The 26124-nt window shown below is 38.7% G+C and overlaps 1 protein-coding gene across 3 annotated transcripts in view; it reads right to left on the bottom strand.

Moving 5' to 3' along the window:
- Positions 1 to 8271: 8271 nt before the first annotated feature.
- RFTN2 (raftlin family member 2) overlaps positions 8272 to 26124 on the bottom strand; it is a 68202-nt gene continuing 50349 nt past the window's right edge. For 2 of the 3 annotated variants that reach the window (XM_058710190.1, XM_058710182.1), the window contains 2 exons: positions 21813 to 21891; positions 8272 to 9810 (listed from right to left, as the gene is read on the bottom strand). In XM_058710190.1, coding sequence (XP_058566173.1) covers positions 9538 to 9810; positions 21813 to 21891 — 352 coding nt within the window. In that variant the 3' untranslated portion in view covers positions 8272 to 9537. The remainder of the gene's footprint in view (positions 9811 to 21812; positions 21892 to 26124) is intronic. The other variant, XM_058710197.1, reaches the window with a different exon arrangement.

The following is a 26124-nucleotide window of genomic DNA, read 5'->3' as shown; positions in this document are numbered from 1 at the left end:
ACTATAGCCATCATGCAGTACATTACATCCCCAGGACTTTTTTTTTTTATATATATATAATTTATTTTCAAGTTGGTTTCCATTGTACATCTGTTTTTTATTAACATCTCTTTGTGTATTTAGAATATTGGCCCTTTGTCACTTGATCATTTCTTGATTCCAGTTTTTTGTTTACCTTTTGATGTTGTTAATGGAGTGTTTTTCTGTGTAAGTTTTAAATATTTAGTCTTGGCATTTACATAGTCTTTTCTGGTTTTGAATTATGCTTTAAATATTTGCTCATATATGTGCTTTTATAGTTTTGTTTTTTACATTTAAATCTTTAATTCATCTGGAAGATATTTTGGAATAAGGAATGAATCTTGTTCATTGTAACTTGGTCTGTAGACATAGCTTTTTACATGAAGATGTGGGGAAAAAAAAGGAGGAATATACACAGATTGTCAGACTGGCTGTATCATTAAAGCTGGACATTTAAAAAAAAATGGAGGGGCGCCTGGGTGGCTTGGTCGGTTAAGCGTCCGACTTCGGCTCAGGTCATGATCTCACGGTCTGTGAGTTCGAGCCCTGCGTCGGGCTCTGTGCTGACAGCTCAGAGCCTGGAGCCTGTTTCAGATTCTGTGTCTCCCTCTCTCTCTGCTCCTCCCCTGTTCATGCTCTGTCTCTCTCTGTCTCAAAAATAAATAAACGTTAAAAAAAAAAAAAATTTTTTTTAAATTAAAAAAATAAAAAAATAAAAAATAAATGGAATCCTAACTAATACTTTTGGAGGGGATTAAAAAATAAAAATTTTGAGGGGCATCTGAGTGGCTCAGTTGGTTAAGCCTCTGACTCTTGATATCAGCTCAGGTCATGATCTCGTGGTCTTGGGATCAAGCACTGTGTCAGGCTCCATGCTGAACAAGCCTGCTTGGGATTCTCCCTCTCTCTCTGCCTTTCCCCCATTTGTTCTCTCTCTCTAAATAAATAAATAAACATAAAAAAAAAGAATAAAAATCTTGAGACATATGGTTTCCCAGAAGAACAAATTCAAAAGAATGATATGTGGTTAAGGAACTAATGTTTTCAGAGAAAATACTGAAATGTTAACACCCACTTTTCTATGTATAGTGTAAACATTAAACTATGCCTCTAGTCTGGGAAAGAAAAAGGAAATGTAAATATCCAAATTTGGTGTGTTTCAGTTTTATATTAATTACTGAAATGAAAAGACATGCTTTAAGAAATTAAAAGTCACTGTGCTAACCACATCTATTACAGTGATGTGAGTGGTTCTCTATTTGAAATTTTAACATGTTGAAAACAACTTTGTCCCTGATTAGCATGCCCATTAAATTACATGTGTGTATTTAGTAGTTTTTTTCTCATAACCAACAAAAGAAATTCTTACATTAGAAATCCTGGACTTCAGGTTTCCCAGATGTCTATTTGGGTGGGTCTTGGCCAACCCAAGCCAGGGAGCCAGGTCTACCTGCCCAAGGGCAGCAATGATTAACTGTGAGGGCATAATGAACACTCGATTGAAACTCGTTGGTCCATTCAAACTTTCTTTCCACACAGGCAAGTCTTTTAATTCCACCCCAGAAAAAGTTCATGAGACAGTGTAGCAGCAGTGCCTCAGGGATTATGGGAAATCACAACACACATCTGGCACCAGGCTTCACCCCCAATGACCTTGTTCCAGCACCAGCGAATGTGGCCGTTTTCTGGGGTCTGCTGGGCCCAGGTGGCCTCACAGCCTCTACCAAATGTCCTTCCAGCAGTGGAACTGCTTCTCCCCATGTGGCCCAAGAACCTCCTGGACTCCACTCTGCTCCTGGGGATTTGCCCTTCCCACCAGAGCACTGCCAGGTATCGAACTGTGGAGTTTCAGACTCTGCACTCCCCCTGTTTACAGTCTTAATGGAATTTAAATCCTCTCCTTTCTCCCCTTTTAGTTCACTCCCTGCGGCTGTTTCCAATTTTCCACTTTCTCTCCAGCTGCTTTTGGGAAGGCGTGTTTTCCCGTATTCTCCCCCCCCCCCCCCCCGCCCCCAGGCTCAATCCTCTCTCCACACGCAAAAGCAGCTCCCTGCCCTCCGCGGCTTCTCTCTCCCCAAGTTCCCCTCTCCACCCCACGTACCTGCTGAATTCTGTGGTTCAGGTTGTGCAGATTGTTGTGTTAATCCTCAGATCAGTTTTCTAGGTGTGCAGGATGGCTTAGTGTTGGTGTTGCTGTATTTCACAGATGTGAGGCACACAAAAAACTTCCATGCTGTTCCACCATCTTGGCTCCTCTTGGGAGAGAGAGCATCTTAAGCAGGATTTGTGCCCAGTGGGGAGCCCCATGAAGGGCTCAATGTCAGGAACCCACGAGATCATGACCTGAGTCAAAATGAAGAGTGGGATGCTCAACTGACTGAGCCACCCAGGCATCCCTCTAATCACTTCTTAATGATCGGTGGACTTGGAATCAAGCCAGATTCTGAATTCTAGTTTCCCTACTTCAAAGCTGTGTATCATTAGCAATTTGCTGTAACTTTCTAAGTCTCAGTTTTCCCATCTGTGAACTGGAATCAACCCCAATTTAGGTGATTGTGGTGAGGATGAAACCACCGGATCTGGTAAATATAAGCCCCTTAACAGTTTTAGTCTCTTCCCTTCCTTTAGGGCTTGACATCTTTTGGTAGAAAATTTTAGAGGCTTTAATACAAATATTTTATAGCATTCTTAATATCCTTTTAACATGCTGTAAGAATTCTGGGTAGAATATGCAGGATCCTTAACTAAATTGGTAGAAAGGATAAGCTTTATCTAGCCATCATACCAGGTGTTAGTCCCTAAGTGAGGCCCATAATGAAGATCTTCTGAGTCATGTGTTTGCTGTTTTATAGTGACCATCACTGAAAGCTACTATTTGTAGTAATCATGTGTTATGTTTTCTGGCTGACTGGACTGGCATCTTTTCTTTCTTTTTTTCGAACTTTTTATTGGATACAATTTCAAACTTACAAACAAGTTGCCAGAAGACTAAAAAAGAATTCTCTCTCTCTCTCTCACACACACACACACACACACACACACACACACACACCACAACTCATGGGGGCCCCTGGTTGGCTCAGTCAGTATACCCTGTGACTCTTGATCCCAGGGTCATGAGTTTGAGCCCCACGCTGGGTGTAGAATATACTTTAAAAAAAAATGAACTGTTGCATACTCTTTATCCAGACTCACCAATTGTTTACATTTTGCCCCATTTGCTTTATCAAACTTTCCATCTCTCTGTCTCTGTCTCTCAACATAGATACACACATACTTTTTTTTTCTGAACCATTTGAGAATAAGTGGCAGGTATTAGTCCCTTTGTACCTAAATATTTTTGTATTTCATAAGAATTTTTTTTACACAGCTACAGAACTATAACCAAAATCAAGAAATTTAACATTGATAACAATATCATGATCTAATCAGCAGTCCATAGTCCCAGTTATGTTATGTAACTTTTGACTGACGCACCAGCCACCCCTCCTCTCCATCTAGGATGCAGTCCAGGGTCATGTATTGCAATTAGTTATTATGTCTCTCTAGTTTCCTGGAATGTGGAACAGTTCCTGTTGTCTTTCATGTCCTTTGACCTTGATATTTTTTGTCTTTCATGACCTTGACATTTTTTTAAACTATGTAGGCCAGTTGTTTTATAGAATGTTTGGGTTCATGTGGCATTTCCTAATGATTTCATTCAGGTTGTGTGTTTTTTGCCAGGAGTACCGCAGAAATGATATTGTGTCCTGTGTCAGGGACATTGGTTTGTTCCATTATTGGTGATGTTAACTTTTGATCATTTGCTTCAGGTCCAATCAGAGTTTGACTTGGCACCATGAATAAACATGTGCACTGTGTTCGGAGGATCTTGAGCCTGATGAGTGCTGCCCTGCCCAGTCCTTACAATACTCATATTTTGCATTCTCATTCCCAAGCTGGAGCACAGTTTCACCCGCGTGAGATGCCGATTCACAAGCGAGTCATGAGAAGAAGAAAGTTGAGCAAACGGCAGTCATTTTGCTGAAAAGAATGGCAGCAGAAACATTTGGGTTTGGGGCTGCAGGTCCCGAAAACAGTTGCAGCTGTCCACCGGAAAGCTGGCTTCCTGGCAGGGCTGCTCGGTGCCTCGCCAGGTTTGGTGAGTTCTCTTGTGTAGGTTTGTTCTTTGTCCTGAAGCTTAGCATTGAGCTTGGGTCTTTAGTCCTCCCAACAACTCTATAAATTCTTCAATCAGCATTTCTTCCATTAAGACACAATTTACACATAGTAAGATGTGCCTATCTTAAGTATATAGTTCAAAGGGTTTTGACAATTGCATATACTTGTGTTACTTTCAACCAAATAAAGATATAGAAAATTTCTGTTACCATAGAAAGTTCCCCTATGTGCCTTTATAGTTGCTACATACCGAGTGTCTGTGTCTCCCTAACGTTCAGATGTTGAAATCCTCATCCCCCGTGTGATGGTATTGAGAGGTGGGCCTTTGGTAGGTGATTGAGTCATGAGGGTGGAGCCCTCATGAATGGGATTTATGCCCATACAAAAGAGAGCCCTGAGAGCTCCCTTGCCCTTTCTACCCTGTGAAGTTACGGCCAGAAGACAGCCGTCTATGAACAAGGAAGTTGGCTCTCACCAGACACTGAATCTGCTGGCACCTTGATCTTAGACTTCAAGCCTTCAGAACTGTGAGAAGTAAATTTCTATTGTTTAAAAGCCACCCTGTCTGTGGTATTCTCAGCCTGAACGGACTGAGTCAATAGTCACACCCTAACCCCAACCCCACAAGCAGCTCTTACTCTGATTTTCGTCACTATAGATTAGTTTCACCTTCTTAAATCTGTAAGTTTATGTCTCTGACCAGATTTGGAAATTTTCAGCAACCCCATTCCCTTTCTCCAATCCTCCCCCCAGAACACTAATGACAGGAATATTACATCTTTTGTTGTTTTGTTATAGTCCAAAGCCCTGAAGGGGCTGTTTTTGTTTTTTGTTTTTTTAAGTCTATTTTCTCTCTGTTGTTAAGATTTGGTCATTTTTGCTCTTTCAGTTCATAGATACTCTTTCTTTTGTCCCCTTCATTCTGCTGTTGAGCCCATCCAATGACCTTTTTATTTTGGTATTGCATTTCTCAGTTCTAAAATTTCCATTTGGGTCTTCTTTATGTCTTCTTTATCTTTGCTGATGTTTTCTATTTTTGTCATTTGTTTTAAGCACATTCATAATTGTTTGTTGAAGCATCTTCATCGTAGGTGCTCCAAAACCTTTTAAAGTTAATTCTGACATCACTATATTGTTGGCATCTATTTTTTGCATTTTTTTCATTTAGTTTGGGATCTTTCTGGTTCTTGGTTTTTATTATTTTCTATTGAAACTAGGTATTTTCATATTATGAGATTATAGATCTTAAATATTTATACCTTCTATGTTAGCTGGCTTTTTTCTGACACTACTCCAGTTCAGGAATGGGAGGTACCATCTACTCAGTTCTGAGTGGAGCTAGAAGACCAAGTTCCCCACTCAACCTCTGTTTGACACATGAGAGGGGTGTTCTTCCCTACTGCTGGGCACAGGTGGGGGGTCCAGTTCTCTATGTGGTCTCCACTGACAACTCTGTGGAAGTGGTCTCATTACCACTGGGCAATAAAGTCCTGACTCTTCACTAATCTTCCTCTGATACCATAATGGGGAAGGAGAGAGATGCCTCATTACTACTGGATGGAGGTGAAGTTCAAGCTTCTCACAGGACCTCCACTAACACTTTGGGGTGAAGGCTGCAGGGCCAGTGGGGATGAAATTATGATTCCTTGCTCGTCTTTCTCTGACATCACCCTAGCCAATGTATAATCAATCTATGCTTCCCACTCCATCTGTACTGGTGTAGGTTGGGGTGAGGTCGTAGGTTTTTCTTTGGTGTTTGGCTGGGGTAGAGTGGTTATAGTTTAAATATTTGCTGTCTTGGTAGGCGTTTGTTAGGGTTTTTTGATCGGCAACACTGGCATTTCAAGATTGCTGGCTTCTTCAGGTCTCAAGTCTGAGATACGTGAGGCAAAAATAAAATCAAGGAACTTGCCACTGGTCATCTTATGTTTGTTTTATGTGTAATGCTCAGGGTTTCAGTTATACATACTTCATGGGAGGAATCTACTCCCATCTTTCTGCAAGCAGAAGTCTCTATATTTTCTTTCATTAAGTGTTTAAGCCTTTTGCCCATTTACAATTGGGTGCTGGGGTTTTTTGTTATTGATTTATTGGAGCCATTTACATATTCTTATTATGAATCTTTTGCCAGGTATGTGCTTTGCAAACATATTCTCCCAGTCTGCAGCTTGCATTTTCATTTATTAAACCATGAGTTTAATGAACAGAAGTTTTAAATTTTGATGAAGTCCAATTCTAGCTACATTTTGAACTAAACTCCTTTAATGCTAAATGAACCAAGGTCAATTTCTGTTGCTTGCAACTAAGAGTATTGGTTGATATAAGCCTACAAAGAATCACCTTGATACTTACACATACCATGATATTAATGCCCAAAACATTTTTGGAATCCATTTTTGGAATTGGCTCCACAAGAAGTTTATGACCATAGCAGAAACCAGGCTCATTACTTTAGAGCTTCGCCTAATATTCCACCATCAAACACCATCTGAGAACTTAATCATATGTCAGAACTGGCTGTATAAACTTTAGGTAATTGCACAATAAATTTCACTCTCAAGGTGTGATAAGTTGCACAACAAATATTAGTTAAATGGACGTGCCCTAAATTCTGGTAGTTTGCATTAAGCTAGTTTTCCTACATACCCAGGAGTATATTGATTTAACATGTTTAGTTACAGACCTTCACCACTGTTAGCACCTATTCCATTTGAATTCTCACTTGATTAGCCTTTTCATACAAGGATACTCTGGGGCCCTGAGGAGTTGAGAGAAGGAAATCTTTTTTAGCCTGATGCTGAAAGAGCCACAGTCCTTCCAGCCCTGAGAGAATGGGAGTGACGAATCAGGGTAGTCAGTCAAGGCCAGGAAAATGAGACAGTCCTCAGCTCGTCCAGAATGAAAGAAATGAAAACACATCTGGTACATTTATATTCAAATATATAAACAACCGCTCCTGATAAAAGATTTGGAGATAGCTGTGATCTGGATTGACTATAGCTCTGCCTCCTGCTTTTATGGGTGTCTGAAGATTCTTGAAAGCCTGTTAATTTTTCCATTTATTTTATACTGAAGGGAATTGTTGTGGTATTGATAGAGCTGCTCATCAGCTCAGTGGTGATTTTTCTGGTGAGTAGGTGTTAAATATTGCCATGAAAGATAACAGGGTGGCATTCAATCCAAATGGGAAAGCCCTAACAGGTGGTTATTGAGACCTAAGACAGGAGATACTGCATCAAGGAAAATGGCAGAACTTCACACCCACATCTATGATCTTGATGTTTTATAATTATAACTTATAGGTATTACAAATTCATATGCCAGGCCTCTAGAATTACATAGTATTATGAAAAGAACCAAATATATAGTTGACAGATAATGATTGGTCGCATCTAACTCCTTAGTCATATAGAGTCCAAGTTTTGTTACTTTTTTTTTGTTTTTAAAGAATAGACTCAAAGCTACTTATATGTATTTTAAATGCTCTAAAACCTTGGTCATTATTTCATTCTAATACAGATTAAAAGCAAACTGTAAAAAAAAAAAAGATGATTAACACAAATTAAAAAACTTAAAAGTGATCGATAAATTCCTGACTTTTCCTTTAAATTTGAAATATAAATTTCTATCTGTGTTTAATATTTCAAATCCCCTCTATATACTGACAGAATGACATAGGAGTGTCCACCTCTTGTAGACCCTGGCATTGTGAAAACTGACGTTTCTGAGAACACTCCCTGTTTCATAACTCATGACATTGTGTGGGCTGCAGAAGTAATGCTTGTTTCTACCAAAAACTTACCAACCCTTGAATATGGGACTCAGGTTCATCTGAAAATTAAAACAAAGAAAACATTTCTGCAAATATTATTAATAGCCATTTCCAAAGAATAATACTAAGCAAAATCTTCTTAAGTTCCTTTATACTTATCAAGATAATGCTTCTGCATGGTAGAAGTGGGATAATTCCCTGTTAATCTTATCAACAATTCATGGAGATTGTCCTAGTTTAGTAATACATGTAATATGTACCTGTCATATGTATAAAATATATAATGAGCATTTGTGTTCAAGAAAACGATAACCCAATAACAAATGACATTTTATTATTCAAATGATCTTATAATGTCAACACCAATGCTAATAAAAATATATAATATGCTAAATTCATCAATGGCAAAGTCAGTTGTAATTCCCTCGAAGATTCCCACATTTCCACAGATAAATGAAGATCCTCTATTATGTAGAATTTTTCATCTTTAACTGTTAAAGGCTGGGAAAGGCAAAGCCATCCCTATTAGGAGAGCAAGAAAAGCAGAGATGGAACAGATGGGTCTCCATACATATGAAGCTGTAAGTACCTTTCTGCTCTTCATATTATCTGCAATTTAAAATAAAGAAATTCTTTCTTTCTATCAAGGTTTCTAAATGTTGAGATTGTGGGTTCTTTTCATATTGAATTTTAAGGGATGCTGCTTTGCTCTATTTCTAAGCTATTGGAAGCAATAAAGTTTAAGCTCAGTGAATCAGTATGGAGTTGGTAACATGGTGACCCTTTTTTTAAAAGCAAAGACGTACAGGGGCACCTGGGTAGCTCAGTTGGTTGAATGTCCAACTCTTGATTTCGGCTCAGGTCACAATCCCAGAGTCTTGGGATCGAGCCCCATGTAGGGCTCCATGCTAAGTGTGGAGCCTGTTTAAACTTTTTCTCTCTCCCTCTGCCCCTCTGTCCCTCTGCCCTATTTATATGCTCTTGCTCTCTCTCTCTCCCAAAAAAAAGACAAACAAAAAGGATTTTTTTTGGAAGAATATTTTCACAAACAGGGGCTTGCTTTGTATATACATGTTATAGTTAAAGACAAAATTTGGATTATTGTTATATTCAGGAAATAGGTATTTCATTAATTAGCCCTTTACATGTATGTGAAAGAGAGGGGGATTGAAAGAGAGAGAGATTGCTTGTCAGCTTAAGTAAGATTTTGACTTCCTGAGAACTTTCTAATTAGGTGAAATACTGGCTAATATATTTAGTATTCTTACCAGGAAATGAATGAAAAGTACATCTTGTACATTCATGAGAAACTGAAGTAGATTATTGGTTAATAACCTAATGAGACATCTGTTTAAACAGATGTTTTAGTTGAGAGAAGTGTAAACATGATTCTAAATTTACAAATACGTTGGTTATTCTTCCTTGTCTGGGAGGTTGAGCCAAAGTTTATGCAGATTAGAGGAAAGCCAGAATCTGGAAAAATTCAAAGTATTACATAAATGCAGATAAAGTAATACAATAAAGTCAGTTGGCAATTATTTTAATAGTTATTTACAGGGCCTTCCATTGCTTTACTTCATTGCTCACATACAAGTGACCTGAGTTACTCCATCTTCCTGGTCAAACTGACCGTCGTCTAATTCCCGTAGGACACTGTCATTGCTGCTGAAGCCGGAGAAGCTGCTGTACTGTGTCGGCCTCCTCTCTCTTGTCCAACACTCTCCAGAAGGAGAGAGGAGGCACTCTGCAGGTGGGTTTCTGCTGTCCATTGGTTGTGATGTGGCTGTGTCCAAACCGATGCTCCTGCTGGTGACTTTGTTCCTGTCTTCACCTTTTGTATGCCGGCTGGCTTTCCTCTGGAACACAAGAGATTGGCAACCAGGAATTAAAAAGAGGGGTGCTTTCCTGTCCTTTTGATCTAGCACATACTGTACTCGGCCTGAAACGTCTCTTCCTTGCTTCTCTTCCAGATCCTGCTCATCTTTAAGGACCAACTGAGAGCCACCCTTCACAGTCTCTCCTCCTCCCAGGTAAGAATGAGCTGCCTCTCTCTTTCACAATCTTTAGTAGCTTCTTGGCACATCCTTCTCCTCACTGACAGATTGGTTGTGTACATATCTGGGCCCTCAGTGATATCTCTGGGAGAGAGAAACCTGTTGAGATCATACTTTGGGGGAACAAAGTAGGGTAGAAATACACTGAAGGTTCTATTTTTCTTCTTGGTGTTAGTTGAGATACAGACAGCAGGAAAAGTGCTTCATTGGCCACCTCATACCCATTTCACACAGGAATAGGCTGCACAGAAGAGTCACAAATAATTCTGATCATGCTTATACTGAAAGAATGCCTGGAGCGTCTTCCTAGGTCAAGCAGACCACTCTCTCTGTCCTGGTTCAAACTACTTCTGCCTGACATGGTAGGAATGCTCAGCAACCAGACCACCTTAAGCTGCAGATGCTTCTGCTGTGAAATATTTACTGAGGGCTGACAATGTCCTTGGTGCAGTTCAGAGTAGAGGACATGGTCTTTGCCAAGGTAATAAGTCAAAATAAGATATCTAAGCCAATAAAAGGAAATCTCAAGAAGAAAACTGTAGCAACTCAACAGGTAGATGTTCAGAATCCTGATGAGATTTCCTTACCAGGGTGTCTTTAATACTGATAACATGACATATTAGAATGTGATCATTTACTCTTAGGAACAAAAATCTGAACAAGGATAAACAAAAAAGAGATAAAATTTAAAAAGATAAAAAAGCACACTGATTTCCCAATTTACACAGAGTTTATTATTTGGAAGTTCATTTATATGTTAGATGGAAATTAAGACTTCATTTTCCTAAACGCAACAGATATAATTATAAAACTTAGGGAAAAAATATAGAAGTCAGATGCCCATGCCCAGGCTAGTCTTATAAAAGTTTATTAACTCAGAAGTTAGTTGAACTGTAATATATAAAATACAGAGGTATATTCTACTGACTTTCATGGCAAATATACAAAGCAAACAAACAGGTTTACTAAATCAGATTTAATGTGCTACCATGGAATGCAACCACGGTCTATGACATTGTTTGTATAGGAACATTGCAGTCCTCAGCATGTTGCATAGAAAGGCGTATGTTGGCAGCTCTTTTTCTTGGCTGAGTTACTGGAGTCCTTGGGCAAGTTTAAGTTTATGGGTCCTGCCTCAACAAGACCTTTCATGGTCCCAAGTCAGAGATAGTTGTGGTGGTGACATTTCCATTGGCCCCCTTGTATTCATCAGATGCAAATATCAGATCTCAAATCCTTTTCTTTTTATTGTTATTGACTAGAAGCATTAAATTTATTTTTTATTTTTTTACATTTATTTATTTTTGAGAGAGAGAGTGCACGCATGAGTGGGGGAGGGGCAGAGAACGTGGGAGACACAGAATCTGAAGCAGGCTCCAGGCTCTGAACTGTCAGCACGGAGCCCAAAGCGGGGTTCCAACCCATGAACTGCGAGATCATGACCTGAGCTGAAGTCAGATGCTTAACTGACTGAGCCACCCAGGCGCCCCAGTAGTATTAAATTTAATACAAGCATTGGAACCTGACAGATCTACTCTTCAGGTACTGGATTTGAGAATGGCACATTTTCTCTGGCATTGGGACACTCATCAGTGAGGAGATAGCCTTTTGGCTGCAAGAAGGGCTGACGGGTACTGCCAGACTGGGCTCCTTTCTCATGCCTGGCTACTGGCTCTTTCCCACATGTATAAAGAATTCATTCACTCTTGAATGACCTTTCAATGCTGACTGAAAGAAAATAGGAAGGCAGGGGTGCCTGGGAGCACTTGGCTGCCTAGATCTTTCCTTCTTCACCAATGCCAGGGCCAAAAGTAAATTTTGCAATAAATTCCTTATTGCATGCCAGCCAATAGAGGCCAACTCTCACATACTCAGTGAGAATTTACTTTTTAAAAAAATTTTTTTAATGTTTATTTATTTTTGAGAAAGAGAGACAGACAGACAGACAGAGCATGAGCAGGGAAGCAACAGAGACAAAGGGAGACACAGAATCCAAAGCAGGCTCAAGGCTCCAAGCTGTCAGCACAGAGCCTGACACAGGGCTTGAAATCATGAACCGTGAGATCATGACCGGAGCCAAAGTGGGACACCCAAGCGACTGAGCCACCCAGGTGCCCCACAGTGAGAATTTTCCTAATAAAATGTGGGTATTATTCAGAATAATAAGATATTCTTGGTAATTCACTTATAGATAAGTATTAATAAGTAAACAGCCACCAAATGTAAATTTCACATATTAAAAGATAACACAATACCTAGCAACTCTAGGTTGCTAGGTAACTCTAAAAAAGATTTCAGAACAAACACTTTTATTTTCTTTTTTTACCACATGACTCTTAATAAATACATCTTCAGCAATGATATTGCCTCCCCTACTCTACTCTCACTCCACATGAAGGAATAGCTTTTACAGCAGATCAAATTGCAATGTTCTTCTAACGTAGACGGTAGGAGTCTGAAGCTCAACCAGTCCTGAGAGGTCATCTGCTTTAACCCCTCATTCTACGGAGGTAGGACCCAGGCCAAGAAGGAAGATAGGATTTGTCCAAGGTTAGGGAGTTTCTGGCCTTGAACTGGAGCCCAAGGATCCTATTTCATTCCCTTCACACTACACTATCCACAGCTACAAATTTATGAGTAGACTTAATGGTCAAAGATTTGTGTGTTTTCCAAATAAAATTTTTCTTCAGTTACAAAAATAATACATGTTCAGTGTAGAAAACTTGGCAAAAACAAAGAAAAAAGCACAACCTACCCACAATCCTATCTTGCAGAGATACCACTGTTAAAATCTGGTGTATTTTACTATTTCTTTCTCTAAATATGTATGTATTTGCTTTATGTCCACATAAATGTATACAGCTCACTTTTCTACTTAGCACTGTATTTTGAATATTTCTCTAAATCAATAAGGAGAAATTTTCCATGCTACATTGCCAGGCTTATTCATATATCTTCTCACTTTTCTCTGATATTTTCACTATAAAATTGGAGGTAATTATACCAACATCTGGATGCAAATGTCATCCTTGATAATGTCATCCTTGATAAAATCCATTAACTTTTGAGAATCATTCTCATTTGCTAAAAATGGGTGATTCATTTCAAATATATGAGACCCAGTGACAAGTCAGTTGATTTTAAGAGTATCCTGCCATTCTGGCTTCCATTTTTCACTGTCAGTGTCTTAAAAACAAAAACAAAAGAATGAAGTCAGAATTACACCAGTAATCATAAGACATGGTCAGTGTTGTGATGAACAGGGTAGAAGAAGAGCTAAAAGATATGGTTTAGAAATAAAAACAAGGAGTGGACATTCAGGACTTCTCTTCCTTGTATGTCTCAGGCTTGGGAGAAGATCTCCCATACCTTGCCTCTGTATGTCTCAAGCTGAAGTGTAGCTCTAGTACCATTTGGAAGAGTTAGAGAAACATGCAGAGACACTACCCCAGCTTGCTTACAGAATTTGTTCCTGGGTCATTCCAGCTTGAGGTTGTCAGAATCATTCAAAACTGGTAAGGAAAGGGGTAGTGGACAACTACCTTTCCAGTCAGTTTTCCTATCCACCTTCTTCTCTGCCGTAGTGTGGGCACATGACCCAATCAGATCCAATCAGAGTCCTTCCCTGGGATTGCTATATGGACTCTAGGATAAAGAAGCTCTTTCTTTTTGATGAAGTGGCCACACTCACCTCATTAGAAGCCCTCTGCACATATGCACCTAGAAGCTGAAATAAACAGATGAAAGAGAACACCCTGGTAATGTGGAATCTCTGGTGTCAGTGCCTGAGGGCTTGGTTCTTATAGCTCTTTTTTTTTTTTTTTTTTAATTTTTATTTAATCTTGAGAGAGAAAGAGACAGAGCGCGAGCAGGGGAGGAACAGAGAGAGAGGGAGACACAGAATCCGAAGCAGGTTCCAGGCTCTGAGCTCTCAGCACAGAGCCCGATGTGGGGCTCGAACTCACAAACCGTGAGATCAGGAGCTGAGCCGAAGTCAGCCGCTTAACCGACTGAGCCACCCAGGCACCCCCGTATAGCTCTTTATTGATGTTGTAAGCTATGCTGGTATCCTTTCCACCTAGAAGCTAGTAAATTCCCTGATATACACACAGGCTAATCTGAGCAGGGTTTCTGTCCCTTACATTCCCAGGGACACCAATAGATAAGAACACAGGTGGCCTAGAAGAGAGCTGTTTTCCAGCCTGAACATTGTCCTGTGGCAACAGGGACCACTCTTTCTCTTCTGCTCACACCAGGAAAAAAACCCATTTACTTTAAGTGGAAAGCATTCCCTAGATGAAGAATCTCGTTAATGATAAAAGCAAAATGCTTTCATCTTGATTTTTGCATAATTTTCTTTGAGATACTCGACGCCCTCTATTTACCTAGCACTTGATTTGATTTCACATGGATTTCAATCAAGGATACTGACAGCTAATGAATTAAGTATGACCCTTATGGTTTTCAAATAATTTCAAATCAACTTCAAATGACTGAAAAAGTAAGAACTAAGTTTAATAATTGTCTCACTGTAAGGTAAAAAAAAAAGTTAATGTGTACATTAATATTTCTTAGTATTCATATATGATTTTATTGTAGCTACCTTGGAAAAGATCTGATTTAGAACATTTTTCTGGCTGCTGCTCCTTCACTTCTTGGTTTGTGTTAGAGAACTGATTCAACAGATGTGTCCAAGAAGTCTTTACCTCTTGAAATCATTCATTTTGAGATATATTTAAAGATAAGAATATTATTTGAATATTATTTTGCTCTCAAGAAGAAAAATAAATTAAAATGGAAACCATTAAAATTAAACTCCTGTCTCCCCAGGATCTATTCTCTCCATTTTTCTTTTAATAACAGAACTCCTCCCGGCAGTGCCTCGCAGTTTTGAGCTGGCCATGTGCTATTTCACCATGGTACCAACTCCCGGTTTCCCAGATTACATTTCCCAGTCTCCCTTGCAGATACCTGTGGTGACATAAATAAGTTCAGGTCAATAGGATGTGAGAAGAAATACGTGACTTGGGGGTCAGTGCCTTAGAAGCATGCCTGGGACTCCTCTTTCCTCCTTCTTGCAGGCTGAACACAGCAACAACTGTGGCAGCAGCCCTGGGTCCAGAGGCAGAAGCCAAATGTGGAGGGCGGCAGAGCTGACCTGTCATGAAGCAGAGCCTCGCCCCACCCTAGAGGACCTGCTCAGCTTCAGACTATGATGACAGAGAGACCCTTCTGTTGTGTTTAAATCATTCCTTATGGGTCTTTTTTTGGTATAGCATCTTAGTAACTAGTTACCAATTAATAATGAATGAATAAGTTGTTGGGTGACTAATGCTTTTCAGCTTAATTTTCCCCAACTTTCATATTAAGAAAAATTTCAAGTATACAGAAAGTTTAAAGGACAGTACAACAAACACCATATACTCACTACCTAATTCTAAACTTGTTGATACTGTGCTATATTTCTCATATATACATATGTTTTTTACAACATCAAAAAACATTCCCGGGGCACCTAGATAGCTCAGTTGGTTGAGCGTCCTACTCTTGATTTGTGCTCAGGTCATGATCCCAGGGTTGTGGGATCAAGCCGCTCATTGGGCTCTATGCTAAGTGTGGACCCTTCTTAAGACTCTCTCTCTCTCTCTCTCTCTCTCTCTCTCTCTCTCGGCGCCTGGGTGGCTCAGTCGGTTAAGTGTCTGACTTCAGCTCAGGTCATGATTTCACAGTCTGTGAGTTCAAGCCCTGCGTTGGACTCTGTGCTGACAGCTCAGGGAGGCTGCTTCAGATTCTGTGTCTCCCTCTCTCTCTGCACCTCCCCTGCTCATGCTCTGTCTCTTTCTGTCTCAAAAATAAATAAAAACATTAAAAAAAATTAAAAAGATTCTCTCTCTCTCCCTCTGCCCCTCCCTCTCTCTCTCTCTAAAATAAAAAAAGAAAAAGTTAAAACAAATTAAAAAAAAGATTTCCTGCATACTAGCTGAAAGCAATTTTTAGCTGGAGAAAATGGAGGGTCGTTAGGCATTTCTAGATTCTTCTTCAATTTCTCCATAGAGTTAGTAGTGATTAATCATCTAGTATTGAAAGAAAAACATTCCTACTGAAAACAAAAGCAACATTTCACTTCTCATGACAAGGCAATGTGGCAAGCCCACTACATGTTTTCTTACTGAATCCTCCTCACAATCCTGTGGTAAGTACCAATGTTGTCCATCTTTTACGGATGAGGACACGGAGGCTTGCAGATTGTGACAGACACACACACACACACACACACACACACACACTATCCCCTGGCATCCTTTTCATGTTTTGTTTTCTACTCCTAAGAACACCACAGAATGGAAACTCTATTCTGAATTAGTGGAAACTAAATACTTTTAAATGACCTTTGTTTCTTTTAAATAATTATCAAAGGGAAGTGGGCTGAAGAATTTAACTGAAATAGAGATTTTTAGGTAAAAAAAAATCAATGAATTTTGAGTATTCAAAATAAACAAAAAAGTTAAGAAAAATATTTTGGAAGAAAAGTTGGGAACATTTTAATAGATGGAGGTAAAATCCTGGTTGGAGTCTTTTATTCTACTGAATGTAAAATAATTGAATTTATTTAGAGGCCTCTCTCCAAAATAAAGAAAAATACAAATAGATGAAAGGAACAAGACAGAAAGACCTTGGTTTATCATCCTGTGTAGCCTTACTTCATAAGAATTTCATTACCCAAGGACAGTCTTTAATGAAGGACAAAGATGTAAAAAATTTAGTCTGTGTGATTTATAAAGCAATCTTTTAATTTTTAAATTATTATATACTAGGGGTGCCTGGGTGGCTCAGTCGGTTAAGCATCCGACTTCGGCTCAGGTCGTGATCTCGTGGTCCGTGAGTTCAAGCCCCGCGTTGGGCTCTGTGCTGACAGCTCAGAACCTGAAGCCTGCTTCTGATTCTGTCTCCCTCTCTCTCTGACCCTCCCTCCATTCATGCTCTGTCTCTCTCTCTCTCAAAAATAAACGTTAAAAAAAATTAAAAAAAATTATTATATACTAAAAGTGTATAGTTCTATAAATTTCAACACTTATGTATAGTTTTGTGTAACTATAATAGGACATGTAACAGTTTCATTACCTCTTGCAAACTCCCTGTGTGATCCCTTTATCACTTCCCTTCCCCAAATCCCTAATTCCTAGCAACCACTGACCTGTTCTCCACATTATATCATTATCTCTTTGAGACTATCATATAAATGGAATATTTTTTATTATTTCTAAATTGCAATATGATTAACATACAGAGCTATATTAATTTCAGGTGTACAAACAGTGATTCAACAATTGTATACATTACTCAGTGCTCATCATGATAAGTGTACTCTTTTTTTAAATATGAAATTTATTGTCAGATTGGTTTCCATACAACACCCAGTGCTCATCCCAACAGGTGCCCTCCCCAACACCCACCACCCACCTTCGCCTCCCTTGATAAGTGTACTCTTAACCCCCCATCATCTATTTCATCCATCCCCCTTCCCCCAGCCTCTCCTCCGCTAACCACCAGTTTGTTCTCTATATATAGGAGCCTGTTTTTTTGTTTGTCTCTTTTTTTCTTTGTTCATTTGTTTTGTTTTTTAAATTCTACTTATGAGTGAAATCATACAGCATTTGTCTTTCTCAGACTTATTTCACTTAGCATCATACTGTCAAGATCTATCCATGTTGTTGCTAATGGCAAGACTTTGTTCTTTTTTATGGCTGAGTAATACTCCATTGTATGTATATACCACACCTTCTCTCTCTACTCATCTATTGATGGACACTTAGGTTGCTTCCATATCTTGGCTATTGTAAACAATGCTGCAATAGATATAGGGGTACATATCTCTTTTTGAATTAGTGTTTTCATATTTGTGGGGTAAATGCCCAGAAGTGGAATTACTGGATCATAATGGTATTTCTATTTTTAAGTTTTTGAGGAACTTCCATACAGTTTTCCACAGAGGCTGCACCAATTTATACTCCCACCAATAGTGCACAAGGATTCCTTATTATTCACATCCTTGCCAATACTTGTTATTTCTTATCTTTTTTATATTAGCCATTCTGACTGGTATGAGGCGATCTCTCACTGTGGCTTTGATGGCATTTCCCTGATGATGAGTGATGTTGAGCATCTTTCCATGTGTGTGTGGGACATCTGTATGCTTCTTTGGAGAAATGTCAGTCTTCTGCCCATTTTTAATTGGATTATTTGTTTTTGTGCGTGTGTTGTGTAGGTTCTTTATATATATTTTGGATAGTAAACTTTTATCAGATATGTCTTTTGCAAATATCTCCTCCAATTCAGTAGGTTACCTTTTTTTTTTTCTTTTTTTTTTGGTAAATTTTTCAGTCTGTAACCTTTTGAAACTGACTTCTTTTTTTTTTTTTTTTTTAATTTTTTTTTTCAACGTTTTTTATTTATTTTTGGGACAGAGAGAGACAGAGCATGAACGGGGGAGGGGCAGAGAGAGAGGGAGACACAGAATCGGAAACAGGCTCCAGGCTCCGAGCCATCAGCCCAGAGCCTGACGCGGGGCTCGAACTCACGGACCGCGAGATCGTGACCTGGCTGAAGTCGGACGCTTAACCGACTGCGCCACCCAGGCGCCCCAAAACTGACTTCTTTTAATCAGCATGCTTTTGCAATTAATTCAACTCCTTGTGTATATAATTATTTCATTCCTTTTTATTTCTGAGTGGTATTTTATTGTATGAATGTACCATAGTTGTTTAGCCATTCACCTGTTGAAGACACTTGAATTGTTTCCAGTTTTTGGAGATTATGAATAGAACTGACATAAACATTTCTGTTCCATTTATATTTCAATTTCTATTTCTCTAGGGTGAATACCCAAGAGTGGTTTTGCTGGGTCATATTGTAAGTGTGTGTTTAACCTCAAAAGAAGTTGCCAATTGTTTTTCCAGAGTGGTTGTATCATTCTGCATTCCTACTAGCTTTGAATGTTCCAATTGCCCTTCTCCTTTACTAGTTCTTGGTATTGTCAGTATTTTTTATTTTAGTCATTCTCAATGGTGCAGAGTAGTATCTCATTATGGTTTTCATTGCATTTCCCTAATGGCTAATGATTTAAATGACTTTTTAAGTGCTTATTTCTCATCTACATCCTTGTTGGTGAGGTGTCCAAGTCTCTACGCTATTTTTTAGAGTTGTTTGTTCAGTTTTTAGAGTTCTTGGTACATTCAAGATACAAGTTCTCTGTTATATATGTGATTTCAAGGTTTTTTTTCTCCTAATCCATGGTTCGCTTTTTCACTTTCTTAAAAAATTCTCAAGCTATCTGGAAAATTTATTAAAACATATCTGTGAAATAAAAAACCAAATTCTAAAAGTAAAGGTCTTAAACTCAAAATGGATTAAAGACCTAAATGTAGGATCTGAAACCATACAAACTTCTAAAAGAAAACATAGGCAGTAATCTCTTGGACGTTGATCTGAACAACATTTTCCTGGATATGTCTCATCAAGCAAGGATAACAAAAGCAAAAATAAACTATTGGGATTACATCAAACTAGAAAGCTTTAGCACAGCAAAGGAAATCATCGGCAAAATGAAAAGGCAACCTACTTAGAGGGAGAAGATATTTACAAATGATATATAGGATAAGAAGTTAACATCTAAAATATATAAAGAATGCATACAACTCAACACCAAAAAAATAAATAAATAAAAGTGTGATTAAAAAATGGGCAGAGGACCTGAACAGACATTTCTCCAAAGAAGACATATAGATGTCCAACACACACATAAAAAGATGGCTCAACATTCACCATCAGGGAAGTAGAACTCAAAGCCAGACACCAGTCAAATTGGCAAGGATGTGGAGAATAAGGAATCCTTGTGCATTGTTGGTAGGAGTGTAAATTGGTGTAGCCACTGTGGAAGACTGTACGGAGGTTCTTCAAAAACTTAAAAATAGAAATACCATTATGATCCACTAATTCCACTTCTGGGCATTTACCCCACAAATATGAAGACACAAATTCAAAAAGAGATATGTACCCCTATGTCTATTGCAGCATTATTTACAATAGCCAAGGTATGGAAGCAACCCAAGCATCCACTGATAAATGAATAGATAAGGAAGGTGTGGTATACACACACAATGGAATATTGCTTGGCCATAAAAAAGAACAAAGTCTTGCCATTAGCAACAACATGGATAGATGTAGAGAGTATAACGCTAAGTAAGATAAGTCAAAGACAATACCATATGATTTCACTTATATGTGGAATCTAAAAAACAAAACAAACAAAAAATTTAGAACACAGAGAATAATAAATACAGAAAGCAAATTGGTGGTTGACAGTGAGAAAGGGGTGGAAGGATGGGCAAAATAGGTGAAGGGGATTAAGGTATAAACTCCAGTTATAAAGTAAGTAAGTCATGAAGATGAAAAGTACAACATAGGAAAGAGAGTCAATAGCATTGTAATAATGTTGTATGGTGACAGATGGTAACTACACTTACGGTGGTAATCACTGCATAATGTATAGAATTGCTGAATCGCTAAGTTGTGCACCTGAAACTAATATAACCTATGTCAACTATACTTCAATATTAAATATAAAATAATAAATAAAAGCTAAAATTAAGGATGAAAAAAAGTAGCTTCAGAGGTCAAGACAGAGAAGATTGCACAGGTGTGTTGCAATATTAGGCACACCCACTTCCAAAAAACTTTTCCTTTACCCTCTTATTTCAGCACCTGAGGCCTACAAATTAAACTAAAAAAAGATAGATTAAGAGGAGAAAAGATTTATTTTGGATGTACATGGGGCTTCACAGAGAAAAAGTGAAAACCCAAAGAGGCAGTTAGACTGAAAGCTTATACATGATTTTAACAAAGGATGATAGATTGTGGAGAAGTGACTAGACAAAGGAACAGGGTTTTGAGCTTCTATGGGCAGCAAATTGTGGAAAGGTAAGTATATGGGGAACCTAAGGGAAGATCAAGGTTATTTTAGTAAGATTTATTTATGTAGACCCAAGTCAGTGCTGTCTCCAGTGAGGAATCATCTCTAGTGATTAGGAGTCTTCTCCTATTCCTGGTATAGGAGAGGAGGACAACTTTACAAATGGAAATTTATGTTACCTTTTTTAAAAAAAGATTTTATTTTTAAGTAATCTCTACACCCAATGTGGGGGTTGAACTTACAATACAAGAGTCACCTGCTCTACCGACTGAGCCAGCCAGGTACCCTTACATTAACTTTAAAAAGGGAAATTTATGCCCCGTTTTTATGAGAAAGGGAGAGGGTAGAAAGTTACTCCTATGTCTGTGTTTCTTAATTACCTTCAGCTCAAAATAATCCTTTGCCAAAGTGGCAAATTTGGGGGTAACATATTTTGATCCCCTTTGGAACTGTCTCATGTCACCTGTTACTGGCACATTTCCTTTGTTGTTATGTTGTTTTGGAGACTATTTCCATATGGAGTCCACATTTCCTCATCTGTATTCACCATTTTGAATTACAACGTGAGTTTAAGGATTAACTGCTTCCATAGAACATTTGGTTAATAAAGCATTGGGACACCTGGGACTCAGTTGGTTAAGCGTCTGATTCTTGATTTTGGCTCAGGTCATGCTCTCACGTTCGTTTGTGGGACTGAGCCCAGTGTTGGGCTCTACACCACCGCTTGGGATTCTCTCTCTGCCCCTCCTCCACTCGAGCCCAACTTTGAGTGTGTGCACTCTCTCTCTCTCAAAATAAATAAATAAACTTAAAAAAAAACATCAGTTTTACTCACTTCTGGTGTTTGAGCAGCTGAATTCCACATAACTGGTCTCTGAAGGAACACAACCTGCTTTGTAGCCAAATTCCCTTCACTGCAAATTAAAACAATAGCATTAGTATTTGCAAATTAGTAATCCTCTATATTTCGTACTTGGCTAGAATATTCCACCTGTATTCTTTGTAAAATAATCTTCTTATTCAAAAATGATTATAAATATGATTCTATATAAATATGATTCTATTTGATTCCTAAGGAAAAACAAGAAAAAATGCCTAAAAAATGAATACAGTCATTACAAAACAAAAATTTATTTAAAAGTTGTAATCTCAATGTGCTAACGTAACTATTTTATCTTCTTTTGCCCCCTCCTAATCTTCTTTATCAACATGTGAATTTCTGCAGATCTGTAACCGCTACATATTTGCATTTCTGTGTTCTATACTTTTCACTGAACACCCTTTCCTTGTTTGTGCACTGGTGATCGTATTCTTAATAGCTTCAGATTATCTCAAAGAATTAAGATACTAAAATGTATTAAGTCTTTCCTATGTGACTGGAAAATTAGGTTGTTTCCAGTTTTTTTGCTACTTTTAAATAACGTTGCTATAAGACATGTATAGTCTTCCTTATTCTTATGACTTATTTCCTTGAGATAAATTCTTAGGAGTAGGATTATTAGGTCAAAAGGGTATGATTTAAGCTTCTTGGTATGCATTGTCAAATTTGCCTTATAAAAAGAAGAGACCAATTTGGGCTGCCACATGTGAGAGATTGTATATACATTTTCAATTGAAGGACTTGAGCCACAGCTAGTTTTATTTTCAGATGCTTCTTTGTAGTCAGCTACTCAGTATTCTCCTTATTTAACTATCATCATGGCAAATTACCCCTTGCCAAAGACTACTTGGGGTTTGTATTTCTCTGAAATGCTTTTCACAGTCTCCATGGATTTATGGGGAGGAGTGTCTGTAGCTAATGTTGCTCAGTTACGACTTTTATTATGCAAAAAACCCAAACAAAACCTCACTATTAGCTGCATTTTATGCTGAGCTCTTTTTCTGGAAAACAAACGCAACATTGAAACTCTGGCCCTAGTGGTATATGTCAGCCCCACACCATTTGAAAATCCCCAGTTTACTGATACTGTTGAATTTTGAGAAACCGCAAAATTTCCCCCAGAGTGTTACTGAGAGACTGCTGCTTTTTTATTTTTATTTTTAAAAGAATGCTTCTGGTCTAATCTCATTTTAGTTTGATCTTATCTTCGATTAGAAGAAAAGATTTGGTATGAAGTACAGTTGACCCTTGAACAACGAGGGGGTTAGGGGCATTAACCCCTCCCTGCCACAGTAAAAAATCCATGTATAACTTTTGATTACCCCAAAACTTAACTACTAATAGCCTGCTGTCGACTAGAAGCCTTACTGATTATATAAACAATCAACACATATTTTGTATGTGGTGTGTATCATATACTGTATTCCTACAATAAAGTAAACTAGAGAAAAGAAAATGTCGTGAAGAAAATTATAAGGAAGAGAAAATACATTTACGGTTTTGTACTATATTTATCAAAACAAACCTGCTTATAAGTGGACCTGTGCAATTCAAACCCATTGTAGTTCAAGGGTCAACTGTATATTGTAACTTTTGAGAACAATCATCAGGACACATGGGTTATGACACAGGCATACAGGGAAGGAACTAGCAGTGTACAGAATAGGCTGTCTGTTTGGGAGGTACAGAATATGCTGGAAAAGGCTGAGGCTTTGGAGCCTAAGAGTTCCTGGGTTCAATCCCAACTGTACCATAATAGCTGATGAGACCACCTAATAGCTGGTAAAATTTGGCAAAATTTTAGGCTCTCTGCACTTCATTTCCTATCATGACTTTGTGAAGGATAGATATGTTGATGTGCATGAACACCTTCACTGTGCCTGGCACTAGAAGAAGTACAACAAATGTGATTTCCTTCTACTTTTTCTATCTGTTTAATGAAATGTAGGGTGGAGTTAAGTGGGAGGGAAATGTCTCAGAATCAAAAATCCCTTCCAGAGAGAAAAGTCAAGGGAGGGAGAGGGTACCCGAGAATACAGAGGACATTTCTGGGTAATGGTCAAAGTGTGTGATTCAGGTAGAGAAAGCCACGAGAGGACCAGGCCTCAAGCTATGGAAAGATGAGAAACCATCAGGGCAGAATTACTCTTCTTGAATAGAAAGCAGGAGAAGGTCAAGGTAGGGATTGTGAGTGACCCTGGAGTGAGTACTTTCCAACACATTACAGGATGTGAATATACATGAAATCTGAATGTCCTAGGGTGTGATGTTTGACTTAGAGCAGGCTTCTCAACCTTTACTAATGGGGTAAAATAGTAAATGCAGAGATAGCTTCTTTGCTGACTGTAATAGGACAGTCTTCACATGCCCAGATAAGGCTGTGGAAGGTCAGCATCTTCCCATCTCTTGGGGAGGTCCTTAGAACAAGTTCTTCGGTTCGAAATATGTCTGAGATTGCTATGTCCCTAGTTTTCCGAGGTCCATTCTGATTTATTTTTTTTTACAGTGTTAAGTTTTATTTTTAAATTATTTTTAAGTTTATTTATTTGAGAAAATCTCTATACCCAACATGAGGCTTGAACTCACAACCCAGAGATCAAGAGTTGCATGCTCTTCTGACTGAGCCAGCCAGGCACCCTAAGGCCATTCTGATTTAAAATAGGTCCTACTAGGGGCGCCTGGGTGGCGCAGTCGGTTAAGCGGCCGACTTCAGCCAGGTCACGATCTCGCGTCTGTGAGTTCGAGCCCCGCGTCGGGCTCTGTGCTGACAGCTCGGAGCCTGGAGCCTGTTTCCAATTCTGTGTCTCCCTCTCTCTCTGCCCCTCCCCCGTTCATGCTCTGTGTCTCTCTGTCCCAAAAATAAATTAAAAACATTGAAAAAAAAAATTTTTTTAAAAATAAAATTAAAAAAAAAAAAAAATAGGTCCTACTAATTATCAACAGTAGTGGAACTGTGGAAAGAGCCTAAATGTCCATGGACTGATAAATGGAAAGAAGGTTTGGCATGCATATATATATATATATATATATATATATATATGATGGAATATTACTTAGCCATCAAAAAGAATGAAATCTTGGGACTGGGTGGCTCAGTCGATTGAGTGGATGACTTCAGGTCAGGTCATGACCTCCCAGTTTGTGAGTTGGAGCTCCACATCAGGCTCACTGCTGACAGTGCAGAGCCTGCTTTAGATCCTCCTTCCCTCTCTCTTTGCCCCTCCCCGACTCGTGCTATCTCTTTCTCTCAAAAATAAATAAGCATTAAAAAAAAAAGAATGAAATCTTGCCATTTGCAATGACGTGGATGGAGCTAAAGTATATTATGCTATGCGAAGTAAGTCAGAGAAAGACAAATGTATGATTTCACTCATATGCAGAATTTAAGAAACAAAACATGAACATATGGGAAAGGGAAAAAAAAGAGAGTGAGAGGGAAACAAACTATAAGAGATTCTTAAATACAGAGAACAAACTGAGGGTTGATGGAGGGAGGTGGGTGGGGGATGGGCTAGAAGAGTGATGGGTGTTAAGGAGGGCACTAGTGACAAGCCCTGGGTGTTGTATGTAAATGCTGAATCACTAAATTCTACTCCTGAAACTAATATTGCACTGTATGTTAATGAACTAGAATTTAAATTTGAAAAAGAAAAAAGAAAATAGGTCCTGCTATTTTCAGAACATCTGTGAGACATGGAACTCCTTTTGGTTTAGAGAATCTAAGCATGGTAGAACTAAGGGACAGAAGCCTGACAGAGCAACAACTATCTGAAAGGGTGAGTGCCTCACAGTCTCAGTGGCTCTGGAGGTAATTCTGTCTGCTGAGCTGGGATAGGATATTTGTCCTGTAGCACAGTTTCTGAAAGGATTTGACTGGTGGTGTCATTACTTGACCAGGGAGGGTTCGCATGCCCTGGATACTCAGAGGACAGGGCTTACATCTCCTATTCCCTACAGCAATTTTCATCCAAAAAGTGTTAGTTAACTGAATAACTTGGTATTTTTCTGAGAGGAATTTAAAACTCTTCACATCCTCTTCCAGACTATTATTAGTGGGCAATCATGCTTTGAGGTCATAGAAAATGAACACGGCTTCTGAGAAATGGCAGATTTTCACAGAAGTGCTGAAAGAGTTCTGGCACAACCTGTGTTGGTCAAGAGCATAAGCTTCAAGGATAAGCTGGCCAAGGAAATGGTCTGCAAAGGTGTAAAACCATCCACTAGTTCTTCCTTTCTGAGGGCAGCAAATAATCCCTTGTGCCACTGT

This window comes from Neofelis nebulosa, chromosome 2 (genome assembly GCF_028018385.1).
Source record: "Neofelis nebulosa isolate mNeoNeb1 chromosome 2, mNeoNeb1.pri, whole genome shotgun sequence".
NCBI classification, from domain to species: Eukaryota; Metazoa; Chordata; class Mammalia; order Carnivora; family Felidae; genus Neofelis; species Neofelis nebulosa.
This window is presented reverse-complemented; position numbering and strand designations above follow the sequence as displayed.